Here is an 18534-nt window from a genome sequence, read left to right as displayed (position 1 = left end):
GGATGTCTCCAGCTGTTTGGAGGTTGGGAAAAGACAGATTTTCTCTGTGAACTTTCTCTGCAGCATCTGACTGGACACACCTTAAACCAAAGGTTAAATGAAGATGGGATTTTGTCCAAGATTATTACATCTTTTTCTCAACTAACAGAAGTTAGAAGTCTTCCAAATATGACACAGGCACAGACTAAAAAGATTCTTAATTATGATGTCTTGGAGGGATCCACTGATGGCGTGCATTGGCAATTATTTTTAAATTACCGCCTAAAGCTTATTTGCCAAGCTGTTAATGAAATATTATAATTTGTTTTGATTAGAACAAAAGCTCTTTTTAAGCGTAATAGGAGCACTATGAGATGAATACGATAAGTATAAAAAGGTATCCAAATTTTGCTACAGAATTTCTATCCCACTCTTTGGGATACAATCTTTGATACAATCAATAAAAATCTCTAAAAGAAATTATACAGAAGAGAAAGGAGACCGAGAAGGATGAAATGACTCAAAATCAAGCTGTAAGATTAATTTCTGAGGTTAAATTCCAGTTTTTAAATATAAGCCAGATATGATAGGCAATAAATAAATAAATATTCCAGTAATATTCTTGTTTCCACCTAGGAAGAATCAAAATTATATTTTGCTGAAAAAGAGTGCTTTGAAAATTCAACAAAATGCCCAGTGTAGTTCAGCCTTGTGATACATAGACTCCCCTAAAAAAAAATAATAGCCTGAAGAAATAACTTACAGGTAGTCCTCGCCTTACGACCGCAACTGAGCCCAGGATTTAGGTTGCCGAGGGAGAAATTTGTTGCGTTTTGCCTCATTTTACAACCTTTCTTGCCACATTTGTTAAGCGAATCACAGCAATGGTTAAAATTAGTCAGATGGTCGTTAAGTGAATCTGGTTTCCCCACCGACTTTGCAAAAGGGAATCACACGATCCCGGGGCACTATATCCGTCATAAATATGAGTCAGTCATCAAGAATACGAACGTAACCACAGAGATGTGGTGAAAAACGGTGTGAAAAATGGTCGTGCGTCCATTTTTTCATTGGCGTTGTAACTTCGAACAGTCGCTGTGAACTGTTGTAAGTCGAGGACTACCTATCCTGAATGCCAATGCAGTCGTCCAGCATTTATGTATTTTTTTCTTCAAAAATCAGTTCCACGTTTTATGATAGGAATAAAAAAAAAACCCCTACACTTCAGGCCAGGGGACTCCAACCTTGGCAAGTTTAAGCCTGGCGGACTTCAATTCCCAGAATTCCCATCACGGGAATTCGCCATCACGGCCCTACCCCATTTCTGACAAATGGCAGTCCAATCTCGTCTTGAAAATTCAATTAACGACCGTGCTACTAATTTAATAACTGCAGGGATTCACTTAACAACTGTGGTTGTAAAATGGGGCAAAATTCACTTAACGAACGTTTCGCTTAGCAACAGGAATATGGAGAATCTCAATTGTGGTCGTAAGTCGAGAACTACCTGTACAGGCACAAACACACACACCCCCAACCCCCCCCCCCCATTCTGGGTTAGAAATCTCACTGAGAATAAAACTACAGTCCTGATTTGACAGCAGGGATGTGGGAGTCTCAAAAGCAGAAGAATTGTACCACTGAATGAATAATCCCAGCGGACAGAGTGGCTAAGATGCTCTCCTTAAAATTAGGAGAGACCAAGGGTTTAAAGCTCCCCTCTAAAGGGGCTTGGCTGGAGATCACCCAAAAGAGATCCAAGAGCAAGCCTTTAAACTCTACTTTCATCTGCATATTTGCCTTGAGGGTCTCTAAGAGACAGGCTCAGGCAGGCAGGCCTCGTGTTGCGCTAAAAGTCATCCCGAAACATAAGCAAAGTCATGAATGTAAATTAATTTTTAAGGGAGCGTGCCTGAACCTGAGAAGGACCTGCTTTCTTCATCTTGGTTACCTTTCTGACTACTGGTGGAAAAAACGTTCGTCCTGCTGCAATTTTATCTAGACTGCTTGGATAGGAAGCCCTCCTCGCTTGTTAAGAGTTGGCTTACGGCGTTTGACTCACAAAAAGGAGACATCGAAGGGGCTGTTCTTGAAGTTTAGTTTACTTTATTGTCATTGCGCCTTGTACAACGAAATTAAAGGCCATCTTCCGTGTACATCATACATACTTTTCTTTTCCATCAAGCAGGGCTGGCGTGAAACCCCCTCTTTTTTTTTTAGCCTTTTTTAGCTTTTTAAATTGTCAAATGGGTTTGAAATGAAGACTTTTTTATTTCAGCAAGCCGGGCTGGGTTAAATTTTTAATTGGGTAAATTTTATGGGGAAGGGGTTTTAAATTGGAGAAGCCAAAGATAGTTTAATTTTGTTTTAATGTATTTTAATATTTGTATTGTGTGTTTTTAATTCTGGCTGTTCACCGCCCCGAGTCCTTCGGGAGAGGGGGGCGGTATAAAAATTTAATAAATACTAAAATACTAAAAAATACTAGTTTTCAATGTTTTAAATTTTGGGCCACAGTTATATAATTCTTTTAATAATTTTAAATTTTGTATTGGTATGTGTTTTAGTTCTGGCTGTGCACCGCCCTGAGTCCACTAGGAGAAGGGCGGGATATAAATCGAATAAAATAAATACATAAGAAAACTATAAAAACAAAACAATAACACACATCCTTCACATTCTATGCAATTAAATTGAAAACCCCCGATACTGCTTTAGTGTTACACTATACAGTAAAATCCAATATAGTTACTGCTCTGGGATAGAAGCTGTTTTTCTGCCTATTTGTCCTTGTTTTTATTGTCCTGTACCGTCTGCCAGGTGGTAATAGTTCAAACAAAAAAAAAGGGTGCCCAGGATGAGATGGATATCTAAGAATGTTTTGAACTTTCTTAAGGCAGCGGGAGCTATAAAGCTTTTCCAAAGAGGGGAGAGGGCAACCAGTGATCCACTAGGCAATGACGTTGACCCTCTGGACCTCTGTCCTATCTGCCACTGTGCAATTGGCAAACCATACATAGGTACAGGAAGTTAAAATACTCCCTATGGTGCAGCGGTAGAAGGTCACCTGACTTCTTCATAATGGTGGCATTGACCTTCATGGAGCTAAACATTAAGGTGCCAGAAGTCTATGGAGATTCTCAGTCCTCCAGGTCATGGTTGTCCCAAAGGTGCCATTTCAGGAGGCAACTGGACTTTTTGGTTTTTTTCGCTGACGTCGTTTCGCTCTGACCAGCTGTCTGCAAGGAATATAAACCCTTAAAATTCCCTACCCATGCAGTCAGAGCTGAAGAAGCTTCTTGGATGGGTAGTGAAATGTCTTCAAAAACAAAAACAAGAAAGTCCACTTGTCTCTTGGAAAAAAAACACCTTTGGGACATTAAGGTTCCAGAGTCCTTGAAAGATGGATGACAGTTTTCAATTTGCACCATTCATTCCTAAGATCCAAGGCCTAGCTAAGGGTTTTCTTTTTGAATATGTTTAAGTGAGGTAAACTGTCCGTCACAGATTGTCCTCATTTAGTAATCAAAGCTGGGACTGGCAAATTGGACTTTAAGAGAACTGGCCGCTAAGTGAAACAGTGAATTTGTTTACCATCTCACTTCAGCTTCTTTGCTTTACAAAGATCGTCAATTTGAGGATTAGTCAAAAAATTATTTTTTTCCATCAACGTCGTAACTGTGAGTGGTTGTTGTACGAGGCAGTCACTCCAGGAGGCCTAGCTAGGATACCCCCTCCTTTAAAAAAAAAAAAAAGTGATGGTGCCCCAGCTTCAAATTCCTCTTGGGTATCCTGAATAATACAATCTTGTTTTCTTGGACTTTTCATAGGTTAGAATTCTGCTTTGTTCTTATTAATTGGATAAATTTACTTTTAGCAAGAAATGCACACTCTGGAAAATGGATTGTTACGTGCAATACTTTCAATGACTGCCAATGCCATTTCAACCTGGACATATCCAAAATGAACATTCTTCCCTACTTCTAAGAATTATTCTGAGTCTTCATCTCGGAAATACTTTTCTTAAATGTTAGCCAGGTAAGTTTTAATATAATGCCAATGCTACTCTTGTGCAGAGACAAAATAATAATTTGAAAAAGTGGCACCCTGAAAGAGGGAAGGAGCTTTGTACACAGGCACAACATATGTTCATAATGCAAATGTACAATCAGAAGTTTAAACAAATGGTTATTTCAGGCCTATTTGTAGGAGTACAAGGAAAGACGGAAATTAGCTAGAAGAACAGGGAAGAGCGTGCCACAATTATAACACACCCAATGTGAAGTTGCTAAGTCACCTTGCCTCTCCCTTAACAAACAAAATAAATGCAGCTATTAAGCCCGCTTTCCACTCAGAAAGCAGTACATGTAAAAAGATGTGTTAATCCCAGTAGTCTGCTCAGGACTGCCTTGAGCCAATCAGAGCCTCTGATATTGAAGGTGATCAGCCAGTCAAATCTAGTAGGGTTATTCAGGCCATGGGAATTTGCTCATCACCACCAGGTTTATTCTATTTTTTAAAAAAAAAACACAGACATGCATGCCCTCAAAATCTCATAACAGCTTTTATAACCTGGTTATGTTTCAGATGTGTTGAGGCTTCAGCTTCCCTATTTCCCACCGTGGAGCGAGGAAGTACCCCAGTTTCACAAAGACTCAAGTCCGGAAATTGAACTTCGAATGCAATTCAATCTAAGCTCCAAAGCAGATTTTTTTTTTTTTTAACCTCCCCTGGAATAATCAGACATATTCCATACTGCTGAAAAGGTTTTGCTCATCACAAAAGCTATTTTATCAAATCAATTCACTTTCTCAAATAAACATGAATTATTGCATCGATGATCCAAACAAAATCAGAGCCGGTTTGCATACCGGCTGGATAGTCAAATCACTGTTTTAACGTGGTTCGCACACTTATGAACCACAAACATAAAACTGCTGCATAACCACCCCAAAGAAGCCACAGACACAATTCCTGGTCCGCTTAACTCCTGTCATAATCTCAGGGGCAATCCGGCAAATCTCCCTATTCCCTTTCCATGCTCCAGATAATCTAGAATTCTAAATCTCTCAGCAATATAGCAAACTCAAAATAGCAAATCCGTGGATGCTTCTCGGCTACCTTCTCGGCTAATATAATAAGCAACCTATTATCCGCAGGATGGTTGAATGTTTCTAATCGTTAACCACAAGGCAACTACAAAAGGCAGCTAGCTATGCAAGCAGCCGAAAAGCTGGAGATGAGTTTTCACTTCTGCCTTTCCAGGTTCCTGTGAAACGGGCAGGAGATCTGGTCAATTATTTTTCAATGCACTGTGACTGAACCTTTTACCAGACCTTCAACAACAGCTGCCAAGGACAAAAGGAGAGAAAGGGGGGGGGGGATAAGCAGGTCCCAAGTAGCAGCCAAGAAAAGTGGGGAGAGATTTGCTCCTGTCAGGATAGAGGTATAGCACAGTATGGATACCTGCAGTGTAATTTGTATATAACCTATAGAGCAAAAGATAGGTGCCAATCCATCAAAAGATTTGTGGTTGGTTATATATGTTCCTTTCCTAACTTAAAAACAGGAGAGGAAAAAGCAGAAAAAACAATGGCTACCTACCTGCCTTCCATTGAGGACCTGTATACTGCACAAGTCAAAAAGAGGGCTGTGAAAATATTTACAGACCCCTCGCATCCTGGACATAAACTGTTTCAACTCCTACCTTCAAAATGACGTTATAGAGCACTGCACACCAGAACAACTAGACGCAAGGACAGTTTTTTCCAGAATGCCATCACTCTGCTTCCCACAACACTGTCAAACTATTCACTAAGTCTGTATTACTATTAATCTAACACTTCATTTTACTGGAAGTTGCATTTCCCATTTCAAACGTTGCCCCTGGCATGGGGAAAAATAGATCTGTAAAATGTTTTAAGAAAAGAGAGAACTCTGAACCATGAAGATCACACTGTAACCTAAAGCAAAAACAGACATCTGGTAAATTCAATGATGCAGGGCAGTGAGAACACAGGGAGGTATGTAACAAAACTGGAGTAGCAAGAAACAAAATCCTTGTGTACAGAAAACAGGAAGAAGTTGTCTGCGTACTGAAGACCAAACCCCCAAAGAAAGCATAATAACAGAAGGGGTGGGGGGGAAATCTCAAAACAACAATCGGAGCAGCTCAGAAAGAAAAGGTGGATCATTGTAATTCCGTACAGACCTGGAATTGAACAGAAAGTACCCCAAATTTTAGGATGTTCAACTGAAGGGGCAAAGTTACCTCTACCACAGTACGTGTATTTTTGTGCTCACAATGTTCAATCTACACACAGGACCCACACAGAGTCAGGCAAGCTTGCTAATCTTATGTTTGGCAGATCGGGGTGCTTTAATGGTCACTCGGTGAAGTTGGCCAAAACATCTGGATCCCACCACTTTGAGAAGGCTTAAGAAGAGCAACACAATTGCAGTAGCATCCTCTTATATCTATGTCTCTCAAAGTTGGCATGTGTGAACTTCAACTCCCAGAATTAAAGTTGAAGAACATATGAAGAACGGTTGCAGGAACTGGGTATGTCTAATTTAATGAAGAGAAGGACTAGGGGAGACATGATAGCAGTCTTCCAATATCTCAGGGGTTGCCCCAAAGAAGAGGGAGTCAAGCTGTTCTCCAAAGCACCTGAGGGCAGGACAAGAAGCAATGGGTGGAAACTCATCAAGGAGAGAAGCAACTTAGGAGAAATTTCCTGACAGTTAGAACAGTGGTCCCCAACCTTTTTATCGCCGCGGACCAATCAGCCTTTGATAATTTTACCGTGGCCTGCTGAGCGCGCGCAGGGGTGGGGGCTTTGGGCCACACGTGCGTACCTGCGCGGGGCTCTCTTCCCTGGAGCCTTTGCGCACGGCCCAGGAGCTTTTGCGCACGGCCCAGGAGCCTTTGAGCTGCAGCGTTCATGTCCCCCGGCCGCTGCGCGGCCCGGTGCCAGGTACTCCACGGCCCGGCACCGGTCCGCGGACCGGGGGTTGGGGACCACTGAGTTAGAACAATTCATCAGTGGAACAACTTGCCTCCAGAAGTTGTGAATGCTCCAACACTGGAAGTTTTTAAGAAGAGGTTGGATAACCATTTGTCTGAAGTGGTGTAGTGTTTCCTGCCTAAGCAGGGGGTTGGACTAGAAGACCTCCAAGGTCCCTTCCAACTCGGTTATTCTATTCTATTCTAATTCCCCAGCCAGCCAGGAGTTGAATTCCGCAGATCTTAAAGTTGCCAAGTTTGAGATCATCAAGCAGGCATACTTGGAAAGCAAAGCAAAAATCTATCGTTACATTTTAAAGCAGTATTTCATTCCTTGCCAAATGTAAAACTTGCGTCTCATGACATGAGATCAAAGGTGCTTTGCTTTCACACCTGAATGTACACTTTGACCACACATTCACTGACTTTCTAAAAAAAAAAAAGCAGATATCTTCATTCAATTCTGGGATTGCAAGGACGGACTCTGATAAATCAGTTACTAAGAAGAACAAATTTCCTTCGCTTTTATTAATAGCATAGCCAAGGAACATGGCACCAAAACTGACAAAAACACTGCTTAGATTCTTCCTCCAGTGTTCTGCTGGTTTATGCATTTCATCACCCAGTTCTGAACAGGACTACAGTACTTGCCCCAGTTTGAGTAATGGAAATGTAAGGCAGTAAATCTTTATATATTCATGACGATTCCTCTTGAAACCCATCTGTTCTAACACTGGAAGTTTTTAAGAAGAGATTGGACAACCATTTGTCTGAAATGGTATAGGGTTTCCTACCTGAGCAGAAGGTTGGACTAGAAAACCTCCAAGATCCCTACCAATTCTGTTATTCTGTTCTGTTATTCAACACTATACATTTAATTTGAAAGCTGTTATGTTCAACAACGGAGCTGGCATCTAGCAAGGGTGCACAGAACCAAAGTCTTAGTACAGTTTGTGGCAATTTTGTTACAAATAAGACGACGTTCTACTTTAAAAGCAGAAGGAAATTTATCAAGGGATAGGTACACCAGTCAGTTTTAAGGTAGCCACACTTCCTGTTTCAACATAGAAACTGTGACAGTGCGAGAACGGAAGGTATTGCACATCATGGTTCCTATGCCAAACCAAAATACAATATATTTACACTTTGAAAGCTCCTCACAACAATACCAAGAACGCTTTCAAATGTTGACATTCGGTTGTTTTAAAATCCATTTTTGTCCCTGCTGAATTTATACTTCATGAACCACATTCAATTCGAGGGAAAAAATACGGAAGAAGAAAGGTTCCATCAGTTGCGGCAAAAGATAGATGTGAAAACATTAGGATAAGCTACTTTTGATTTCTACTAAACTTCAGACAATGACAATAATCTTCTCAGGGCAATTATAATTTATTTCAAGACCTGAGATGAATAGAGATTAGAGATGAATAGAACAAAGATGACTCAATTAATCAAGCTAAGAGATTTAATTGTATTACCTCCCTTAAGACTAGTTAGCATCTGAATCACTATGAGGAACCGTTTCATAAAATGTTTGAAGTCCAAAAGGCATCTTAATAACCAATAAGTTGTTTCTAAAAAGAATGAACACATTCAGAAAGGTTATGCCCACAGTTATTAGTCACCACTGGTCACAAACTGAATTTCTAGGTTTAGACACAGGATGACGTTGAACGATTTGTGGGGTTCTTAAATACCTGGGAACAAATGGAACCAAAACAGGACAGTGGTTCGGATAGCGATAAGATAGTGATTCTTATCCATTTTAGTTCCTTTTTTTATGTTGTGTTACTAAATGTTTGTGTTCTTTGCCTACACAATAGGCTTGCTCCAGTGGAGGAAAATCTTTACGCATGTGTACAGGAAGATTTGATGATGATAGCTTATAAGCGCTTATTTTTGTCTCTCTTGTATTCGCAGAGGTCAAGAGTTTCATGGGATTTTAAAAATTAACCTGCTTAACATAGCTCTTTTCAGAAACTAAAGCATACCATCGCTATTGGCACGAGGCATTTTGTTAACTGGGTAAGTTTTAGACATTAACACACAGGCACATAAAAGCAGGCCAAAATGCAAAAAGAATCTTAAGGTTGTGATGTTTCTACCCAAAACTCAGGTTTGCTTAGAAAATATGCGAAGTGTGATTTATAACAGCAGAACTGAACAATCTTTCTTTTATCCTCACTCCCCCCACCCTTTCCCTCCGTGTAAGGTGAGATTCTTTCTTTCTCACATCAACACACACACCTGCAAATATAGAAGGGGGGAGGGGAGGGAGGGAGGGAGGGAGGGAGGGAGGGAGGGAGGGAGGGAGGGAGAGAGAGAGAGAGAGAGAGAGACGGAGGGAGAGAGTAAGAGAGAGATTACACCTACATTCTTTGCTCTTTCCATATTTTCTACCTAAGCCCCTTGCAATTTCTAGGATATACCCCAATGGAAGATACAAATAATGAACTGTAATAACTGATTGTGGTCAGAAAATGGATATTAACGATGAAGTAGTGCCATAAGAAAAGGATCAGAAGAATGGATTAGAGAAGACATGAAAGCAGGCCAAGAGGCCAAGGACTTAAAACAGAAAGATGGTGAACATCTGGAAGAATGTCATCAGTCAGCTATTTAATAATGGAAAAGACTACTTTGGGAAATGCAGATGTTTAAACCAGAAACAGGCCAGACACTTGTTAAGGAATGAGAATTTCTGCAAAGGGCAGGGGTGGGACTTGATGATCACCAAAGACCCTTCCCTAACATTCTATGATTTTATATCGGAAGAATTTCCTAACCCTGTGAGATGATCAGCCACGAACTAGGCTGCCTCAGGAGACTGTGGAGTCTCCTTCACTCCAGATGTTTAAACAGAAACGTTTCAACATGATGGCAGCGTTCCAATATTTGAGGGGCTGCCGCAAGGAAGAGGCGGTCAACCTATTTTCCAAAGCCCCTGAAGGCAGGACAAGCAGCAATGGATCTTGAAATGAAACTAATCAAACCAAACCAGATTATTTATCATTAATTATAGTTATTATTGCATTCTAGCTTTCTCCAGATATACTGGCCTACCAGGGCAACACTTACAGGGGGGAGGATGGATGCTGGGGTCTTGGGGGGGGAGAGGGATCCATGCAAGGTTCCAAGGTGGTGGTGAAGGAAGAGGTCCATAATGGGAATGGCAATCAGAGATAGACAAAACACCCCTACCCCCCCCCCAAAATGAGGAAAAGTGCTGCCCAGAGTCACAAGGGGGTGAGGGAGATGGGCAGGTATATAATCTTTCTTTCTTTCTTTATTTTTCTTTCCTTCTCTTTCTTTCTTCCTTCTTTCCTTCCTTTCCCTTTCTTTTTTTCTTTCTTTGATTTATATGGCTATATTTATTTATTTACTTATTGGATTTATATGGTGATAATATTTATCTATTGGATGTATATGGCTATATTTATTTACTTATTAGACTTATATGGCAATAATATTGATTGATTGATTGATTGGATTTATAGGGCTATATTTATTTATTTATTTATTTATTTACTTAGTGGACTTATATGGCAATAATATTTATTGATTGATTGGATTTATAGAGCAATATTTATTTACTTACTTAGTGGACTTATACGGCAATAATATTTATTGACTGATTGATTGGATTTACAGGGCTATATTTATTTATTTACTTACTGGACTTAATATGGCAATACTATTTGATTGATTGATTGGATTCATAGGGCTATATTTATTGATCGGATTTACTGATCGGTTGGCTTAACTGACTGGATTTCTCTGGCCCTTGACTCACCTTCAGCGACTCTGGGCAGCTTACAAACCATAAAACCATACCCTATAGATAATCATCCCAATATAATCTATATAAAAGACTTATAATATAATATAAATATAATATAATAAATATAATATAATATAATATAATATAATATAATATAATATAATATAATATAATATAATATAATATATAATGAATAGAATAGAATAGAATAGAATAGAATAGAATAGAATAAAATAGAATAAAATAGAATAGAATAAAATAGAATAAAATAAATCACAACCCCGCGACAACCTGCAGTCAAACGAACCCCTTGAGGGTCTCCATTCCCCCTCTGGGGTCCCTCCGTCTGCCCCCCCCCCACATCCAGAATGGATGAATCCACGAATCACATAGATACCTGGGGGGGGGAACCCCACCCATCACCTCGACTGAAACCCCCCCCATCCGCTTTCCCTGCAGGGGCTTCAGACGCCCCCCCACACACACTTCTTCCCCCCCCCCCATTCTGGCCTTTGCGGGCTTCACAACAACCCTGCCAGGTAGGCCTGGCTGAACCATTCGATGCGAACGCGGGGGGGGGGAAGGAAGGAAGGGGGGGGTCATGGCTGCGGCGGCGGGGGGGGCAATCTCTCCTCAAACGCCCCCTCCCCCGCCCTGTTTTTTTCCCTGGGGGGGGGAATCTTTCCGCCCCTCCCGGCTTCTCACCTGGCCCCGCCTGGGGCAGCGGAGCCGCCTGCCCGCCGCCCAGCCACCAGCAGAGGAGTCCGAGGCCGCCCCAGCCGAGCTCGGGGAGCAGCAGCCGGCCCGGCATCCCTCCGCCGCCTCACGGGACTCCTCAGCGCGGCCGGGCCTGTCTCGCCCTCAGCCCGCGGGGCTCGGGAAGGGTCGGCATTGGGTTCTCCCGCCGGAGAAGGACGGCGCCGCGAGCAGCAGCAGCAGTAAAAGGCCGAGGAGGGAGGCCCGCCGTTTCCCTCACGCGGCACGGCCGGCAACGGCGCCTCGCCTCATCCCCGCCACCGCCGCTGCTGCCGCCATCTTCCGGGTTACCTGAGAGAAGGCGACGCCGGGATTGGCCGCCGGAGACGGATTGGCTGGCCGGCGCGCCAATCGGCGTGGGATCCGCTCCCCGAGGAGGCGGCCCGGTGGGGGGGGGAGGGAGGGAGGGAGGGTGTCCGCCGTGGAGTGACAGTCGCATCGCAGCCAACCGGAGGCGTTGCCCCGCCTCCTCCGCGTTAAGACAGCAGCGCGTGGTGGTGGGCGGAGGGAGGGGGGGAAAAAGAAGGTGAAGCTGCAAGAGGCGGGCTTTGGTTCCTCAGATTGGCAGGAGAAGCGAGCAATTAAATTTTGCCTTCTTTTTTTTTTATTATTATTCCCCCACCTCCAAGTGAGGGAGAGGAGGACTGAGTTCGCGGCTGAGATTTATAATTGGCAGGAGGCGCCACCAATCGGATGAGAGGGAGGGCGGGCCTGGAAAGAAAGAAGGCTTTTGGGGACTCTGTTCCCAATTCAAACCTTCCGAATGCACTCTGTGCATGCTCAAGGGTGTGTGTGTGTTTGTGATGTTTTATTTCTGCACTTTATTCTGCGGCTATGGCTTGATATCTCAAATCACCCAACTATGGCTATACAAACATCTTGAGCTACGTAGGAAAAAACCCTGATTAGAAAAGTATTATACCTACGAATTAAAAGAACAATATATATATATACATATATATATATATATATATATATATATATATATATATATATATATATATATATATATATATATATATATATATATATATATATATTTCTTTTAATTATATATATATAATTAAATAATATATTAATATATATATATTATATATATAGTGTTTTACCGAGACACCTGGTCTACTCCAACATGTTGCAGTTGCATCCATAACAAACCATTTTTATACCAAATATATTTTGCTGATAAAGAAATAAAGGGAGACTGGTATAGATCTATTTCAAGCTTCTTAGCTCTCATCAGCCAGCCTTACCCTAAATGCATTACTGTTCTAGCCAGGGTTTTTCCTACGTAAATCAAGATGTTTCTATAGCCATAGTTAAGTGACATCCCAAATCACTATTTTCTAGGCTTTATCAGACATATAAGCAGCATTATGCTGTCTGCTGCAAGACGTAAGGGAGACTAAAACAGATCTATTTCTGCCTTATTTGGCTTCATCAGTTAGCCACACCCTCATTTTAACGATAGATAGATAGATAGATAGATAGATAGATAGATAGATAGATAGATAGATAGATAGATAGATAGATAGATAGGTAAGTCAAGGGAGATTTGCAGACTGGGAGACATAACACAGAAGGAAAGGGCGTGGGAAGGAGAAAGGAAAAATGCAAACATCCATGCTTATCATTAAACTCTTTTTCCTTATCATAACTGGTACCTGCAGGAGCTTGGAGTTAAGGGTAGGGTGAATGACTGGTGTTCCTTGAGTTGCAGCCGCTGCCCAAATTTCTATCTCAGGGCAACCTGACAAATAATATATAATATAATATAATATAATACAATACAATGCAATGCAATGCAATGCAATGCAATGCAATATAATATAATATTATAATATATAATAATATAATATAATATAATATAATATAATATAATAATATAATATAATATAATATAATATAATATAATATAATATAATATAATATAATATAATATAATATAATATAATATAATATAATATAATATAATATAATATAATATAATATAATTAGCAACTAAGATGATGCAAAGCTAGAGTCTCCTCCTGGTGCGGCATCCTTTTTCCTCCGCTGACCGGAAGTCCAGTTTCCCCACCATAGAGTCTGCTCTTAGCACGGAGTCCTTTTTCCTCTACCTGTCCTAACCGAAAGCCCTATCAATTGAGAAGCCGACCAGCAACAGGGAGCCGCAGCAGAAGGATAAAAGAGCCACATGCAGCTCCAGAGCCGCAGGTTGCTGACCACTGGGCTAATCTAAAGAAAAGAAGAATTAGGGGTGGCATGATAGCAGTACTCCAGTATTTTGAGGGGCAAAGAAGAGGGGATCAAATTATTCTCCAAAGTGCCAAAGGGCAGGACAAGAAACAATGGTTGGAAACTGATCAAAGAGAGAAGCAACCTGGAATTAAGGAGAAACTTCCTAACAGTGAGGACAATTAACCAGTGGAACAGCTTGCCACCAGATGGATGGGCGCTCCATCACTGGAGGATTTTAAGAAGAGATTGGAAGTCACTTGTCTGAGATAGATTGTATAGGTTGTATAGGTTCTCCTGCTTGAGCAAGGGACTGGACTAAAAGACCTCCAAAGTCCCTTCCAGTTCTATTCTATTCTAATTAAATATTAGTCTGTGAATATGATGCTTGAGTACAGTGCTCAGTCAGCTAATTCTGCAATATTTGCACAGGAGAAAAAAAAAACTCTTAGGTAATCTGTAATGGCTTAATTTCGGGGGGGGGAATAGTTTTCTGTTTGTGAAATCAACTGGAGGCACAAGCCTTGCATACCTTTCCAAGATCAGCCAAACCCAGCTAAATGCAAATTAAACTTGTTTAAATTATATAGCAGCGCAAGTTAAACTGGTTACTGAATAGATCCTTCTCATTATAAAAGAGCAAATGACAATTCCTCACTATTTGTGTGGCAAACATCCTAGGACCGTGGCACATGTGTCAGAGGTGGCATGCAGAGCTCTCTCTGTGGGCGGGTACGCTGCCACCAGCTGATCTTTTGGTTTCCAGCGCGCCGGCCAGCTGATCTTTTGGTTTCCAGCGCGCCGGCCAGCTGATCTTTTGGTTTCCAGCGCGCCGGCCAGCTGATCTTTTGGTTTCCAGCGCGCCGGCCAGCTGATCTTTTGGTTTCCAGCGCGCCGGCCAGCTGATCTTTTGGTTTCCAGCGCGCCGGCCAGCTGATCTTTTGGTTTCCAGCGCGCCGGCCAGCTGATCTTTTGGTTTCCAGCGCGCCAGCCAGCTGATCTTTTGGTTTCCAGCGCGCCAGCCAGCTGATCTTTTGGTTTCCGGCGCGCCAGCCAGCTGATCTTTTGGTTTCCGGCACGCCAGCCAGCTGATCTTTTGGTTTCCGGCATGCCAGCCAGCTGATCTTTTGGTTTCTGGCACGCCAGCCAGCTGATCTTTTGGTTTCCAGCGCGCCGGCCAGCTGATCTTCGCACGTGCCAGTCGGAGCCCTGGAAATCCGAAGACCAGCTTGCACATGGTCACCTGGTCTTTGGGTATCCATGGCTCCACCACATGCGAAGACCAGCTGGCACATGCGCACTGCCCAGCTGTTCTTCGAGTTTCCGGGGCTGCAGGAACACGTGCAGTGCACGTTCTGGTTTGGGCACTCGGTGCCGAAATGGTTCGCCATTACTGTCCTAGGAAGTGGTTTGAACCAGGGGTGAAATCCAGCAGGTTCTGACAGGTTCTGGAGAAGTGGTAGCGGAAATTTTGAGCAGTTTGGAGAACCAGTAGCGTGTTGTGGCTCCGATCCCCGAGCCCATCTTATTGGAGGAAGAAGGCTCCGAACATGAAGGAGAGGAGCCGGCCAGGCCTCCCTCTCCAGGCCCCTCCTCTCTGGCAATGCCTCAGGTGTCTGCCGAGGGAGAGGAGATTGACCAGGAGCCAGGTGTCTCCGATGACAGCGATGAGGGGGATAAGTCATTCCTGGATCCACGCCAACGAAGGCGAGATAAACGTTTGCAGCAGATGAGGAGGCGTGCCAGGGATTAAGCTGAGTCACTGGACCACACCCCACAGGCTATATAAGAGAGTGTGGTGGCCATTTAGACTCTGTGACGGACAAAGCTAACTTCTGGCTAGTCACTTTGTACAATGCCTGATCTGCTGAAGGTTTCATGTTTGAGCTGGACTGTTTTGAAAACTGTGTGTATTAGTTGGTGTTATCTGGTGGAGGAACACTCCCTCTTCTTGAAGTAAAGCATTTTGCAGACGGTTATCGTATTGCTGCCAAGTTCCTGATAACGAACCTTGTGTGTGCCGAGTACTTCTTTAACCCCCGGCTGGCTGTTTGTGTGTGTGTGGGGACGGGGACAGAACATACCTGTAGTCAAGGACTGAACAAGTCCTTAGCAGTTTAACAGAAGCATTTTTACTGAACACTGGAAATTTTTAAGAAGATGTTGGATAAACATTTGCCTGGAGTGGTGTAGGGTTTGCTGCCTAAGCAGGGGGTTGGACTAGAAGACCTCCAAGGTCCCTTCCCTTTCGGTTATTCTATTCTATTTTTCCCTTTCCGTCTCTGTATTTCAGGTAGACTCAGCCAGACTCTCTGCAAAAGGAGAAATAGGTTTTAAAAAACCAAGCAGAAAGAGAGAGAGAAAGAGAGAAACATCCCACCTCTTGTTCGTGATCCAATTAACATCCTCTAAAAAAAGATTTTTTTTTAAACACTTCCCACGCCAAGCAATTTGCGTAATCGTGCTGGTGACAATAGCGGTGCATAATTAAGAAACCTGCAGCTGTTCGGGTTAGATAACCCAATTTTGGTACGAAGGGGGAAAAAAAATAATTCTTCTACTTCAATAAGAAAGTGACTTGTTTAAAAAGCTTTTATACAGGTTAGGTAAAGGTAAAGTTTCCCCTCGCGCATCTGTGCTAGTCGTTCCCGACTCTAGGGGGCGGTGCTCATCTCCGTTTCAAAGCCGAAGAGCCAGCGCTGTCCGAAGACGTCTCCGTGGTCATGTGGCCAGCATGACTCAACGCCAAAGGCACACGGAACGCTGCTCCCTTCCCACCAAAGGTGGTACCTATTTTTCTACTTGCCTTTTTTTACCTGCTTTCGAACTGCTAGGTTGGCAGAAGCTGGGACAAGTCACGGGAGCTCACCCCGTTACGCGGCACTAGGGATTCGAACCGCTGAACTGCCGACCTTCCGATCGACAAGCTCAGTGTCTTAGCCACTGAGCCACCGCGTCTCACTTTTATACAGGTTAAAGCACCCGTTTAAATCTGCGTTCGTCTCCCACTTTTGATAGTTCTGGTGTTCAGTTACTACTACTACAAGCAGTCCTCAACTTAACGACCTCAGGGGAGCCCAGAATTGATGTCGCTCAGTGAGAAATTTGTTAAATGAGTTTTTTGTCCCATTTCTTGCCCCAGTTGTTAAGTGAAACCACTGCAATTGTTAAGTTAATGATACGGTTGTTAAGCGAACCGGGCTTAGGTCGCAAAACGGATCACATGACCCCCCCGGGACACTGCGACCATCATAGATGCGAGTCTGTTGCCAAGCATCCGAATGTAAATCACGTGACTGTGGGGATGCAGCAACGGTCATAAGTGTGAAAAATGGTCCTAAGTCACTTTTTCCAGTCACTAAGTGAAATGTTGTAAGTCGAGGACTACCTGCATAGCACCAGGTTCCATGAGCCAGCTAACTGGAGCTGTCGATGATTTTTAGTGCCGTCGTAACATCAAACGGTCACTAAGCGAATTACTACCTCAAACGGTCACTAAGTGAATTAACGGTCATTGCTATCTTTCACAACCGCAGTGGTTCACTTAACAACCGTGTTGACAACAAGGTCGTCAAATTTAAGCCGCCCTGAGTCCCTGGAAAAGGGCGGCATATAAATTGAACTAATAAATAAATAAATAAATAAATGGAGCAAAAAATTCACTTCACAAATGTTTTGCTCAGCAATAGAAATTTTGGGTTGGTCGTGGTCATACGTCCAGGACTTACGAATTTTGAGGTTTGCGGTCCTAAGTCGAGGACTCCCTGTAGAGAAGGGTTTTGTTTGAAGGCCCCACCGTTGCTTTTAATTTAATTTCTTTTAACGCAGGGATGAATTGCCCTGATTATAAGCAGAATAATGAATATTTTTTTTTGCTTCTTGCCTTAGTCTGTTGAATTGTTTTTACTGCTCAGCAATGCTCCAGGGCCACGAAGCAGAGAGAGAGAGAGAGAGAGAGAGAGAAACACAGTGGAATTAATTAGAATAATGACCTTTGATTGCCAGGAAAGCGGTTTATATAATTTAGTCCTCCAATTATTTCACCTGCCTCAGAATTGGCTTTTTTTTTTTTTAATTTGATTTATATGCCGCCCTTCTCCGGAGACTCAGGGCGGCTTACAATGCGCTAAGCAATAGCCTTCATCCTTTTGTATATTTATACAAAGTCAGCTTATTGCCCCCACAAACTGGGTCCTCAATTTACCTACCTTAGAAAGGATGGAAGGCTGAGTCAACCTTGAGCCTTGGAGAGATTCGAACCAGCAGAAATTGCAGGCAGCTGTGTTAATAACAGGGATGTTATCTAGGGATGAGTCAGCGCCCGGCATGATTGCCTGCCGTAGAAGCGCGAGTGTAGGCTAGAAGCCGTAATGATGCCATCTTTGTCGTGACATCATCGTGCACGCGATGCCCCATTGGCAATATCTTGCCACGTGAGAGATCTTTCCTCCTTCTAAGACAGAAGTCAGCAACCTGCGGCTCTGGAGCCGCATGTGGCTCTTTCATCCCTCTGCTGCAGCTCCCTGTCGCCAGTCGGCTCCACAATTGATAGGGCTTTTCGGTTAGGACAGGTAGAAGAAAAAGGACTCCACGCTAGGAGGAGACTTTATGGTGCGGGAACCGGACTTCTGGTCGGCTCCAGAATCGAACAGGGGGCTCCTGGTTAGGACCTTGGTGGCTCTTGAGTATTTAAGGTTGCCTACCCCTGTTCTAAGACAACATTTTTCAACCTTGACCAACTTTTTAAGGTGGGCGAACTTCTAGATTTTCA

General features: G+C 42.9%; 1 protein-coding gene across 1 annotated transcript in view; it reads right to left on the bottom strand.

The window, feature by feature from the left end:
• The window catches only part of LMTK2 (lemur tail kinase 2), a 38054-nt gene extending 26214 nt beyond the window's left edge, over window positions 1-11840 (bottom strand). Inside the window, exon 1 of the mRNA XM_060692860.2 lies at window positions 11475-11840. Within this exon, the coding sequence (XP_060548843.2) occupies window positions 11475-11580 (106 nt within the window). The 5' untranslated portion in view covers window positions 11581-11840. The remainder of the gene's footprint in view (window positions 1-11474) is intronic.
• Window positions 11841-18534: the final 6694 nt, after the last annotated feature.

This window comes from Pantherophis guttatus, chromosome 14, assembly GCF_059756535.1.
Source record: "Pantherophis guttatus breed Tessera chromosome 14, ASM5975653v1, whole genome shotgun sequence".
Lineage (NCBI taxonomy): Eukaryota > Metazoa > Chordata > Lepidosauria > Squamata > Colubridae > Pantherophis > Pantherophis guttatus.
The sequence above is the reverse complement of the archived record's forward strand: the minus strand, read 5'-3'. Positions and strand labels throughout refer to the sequence as shown.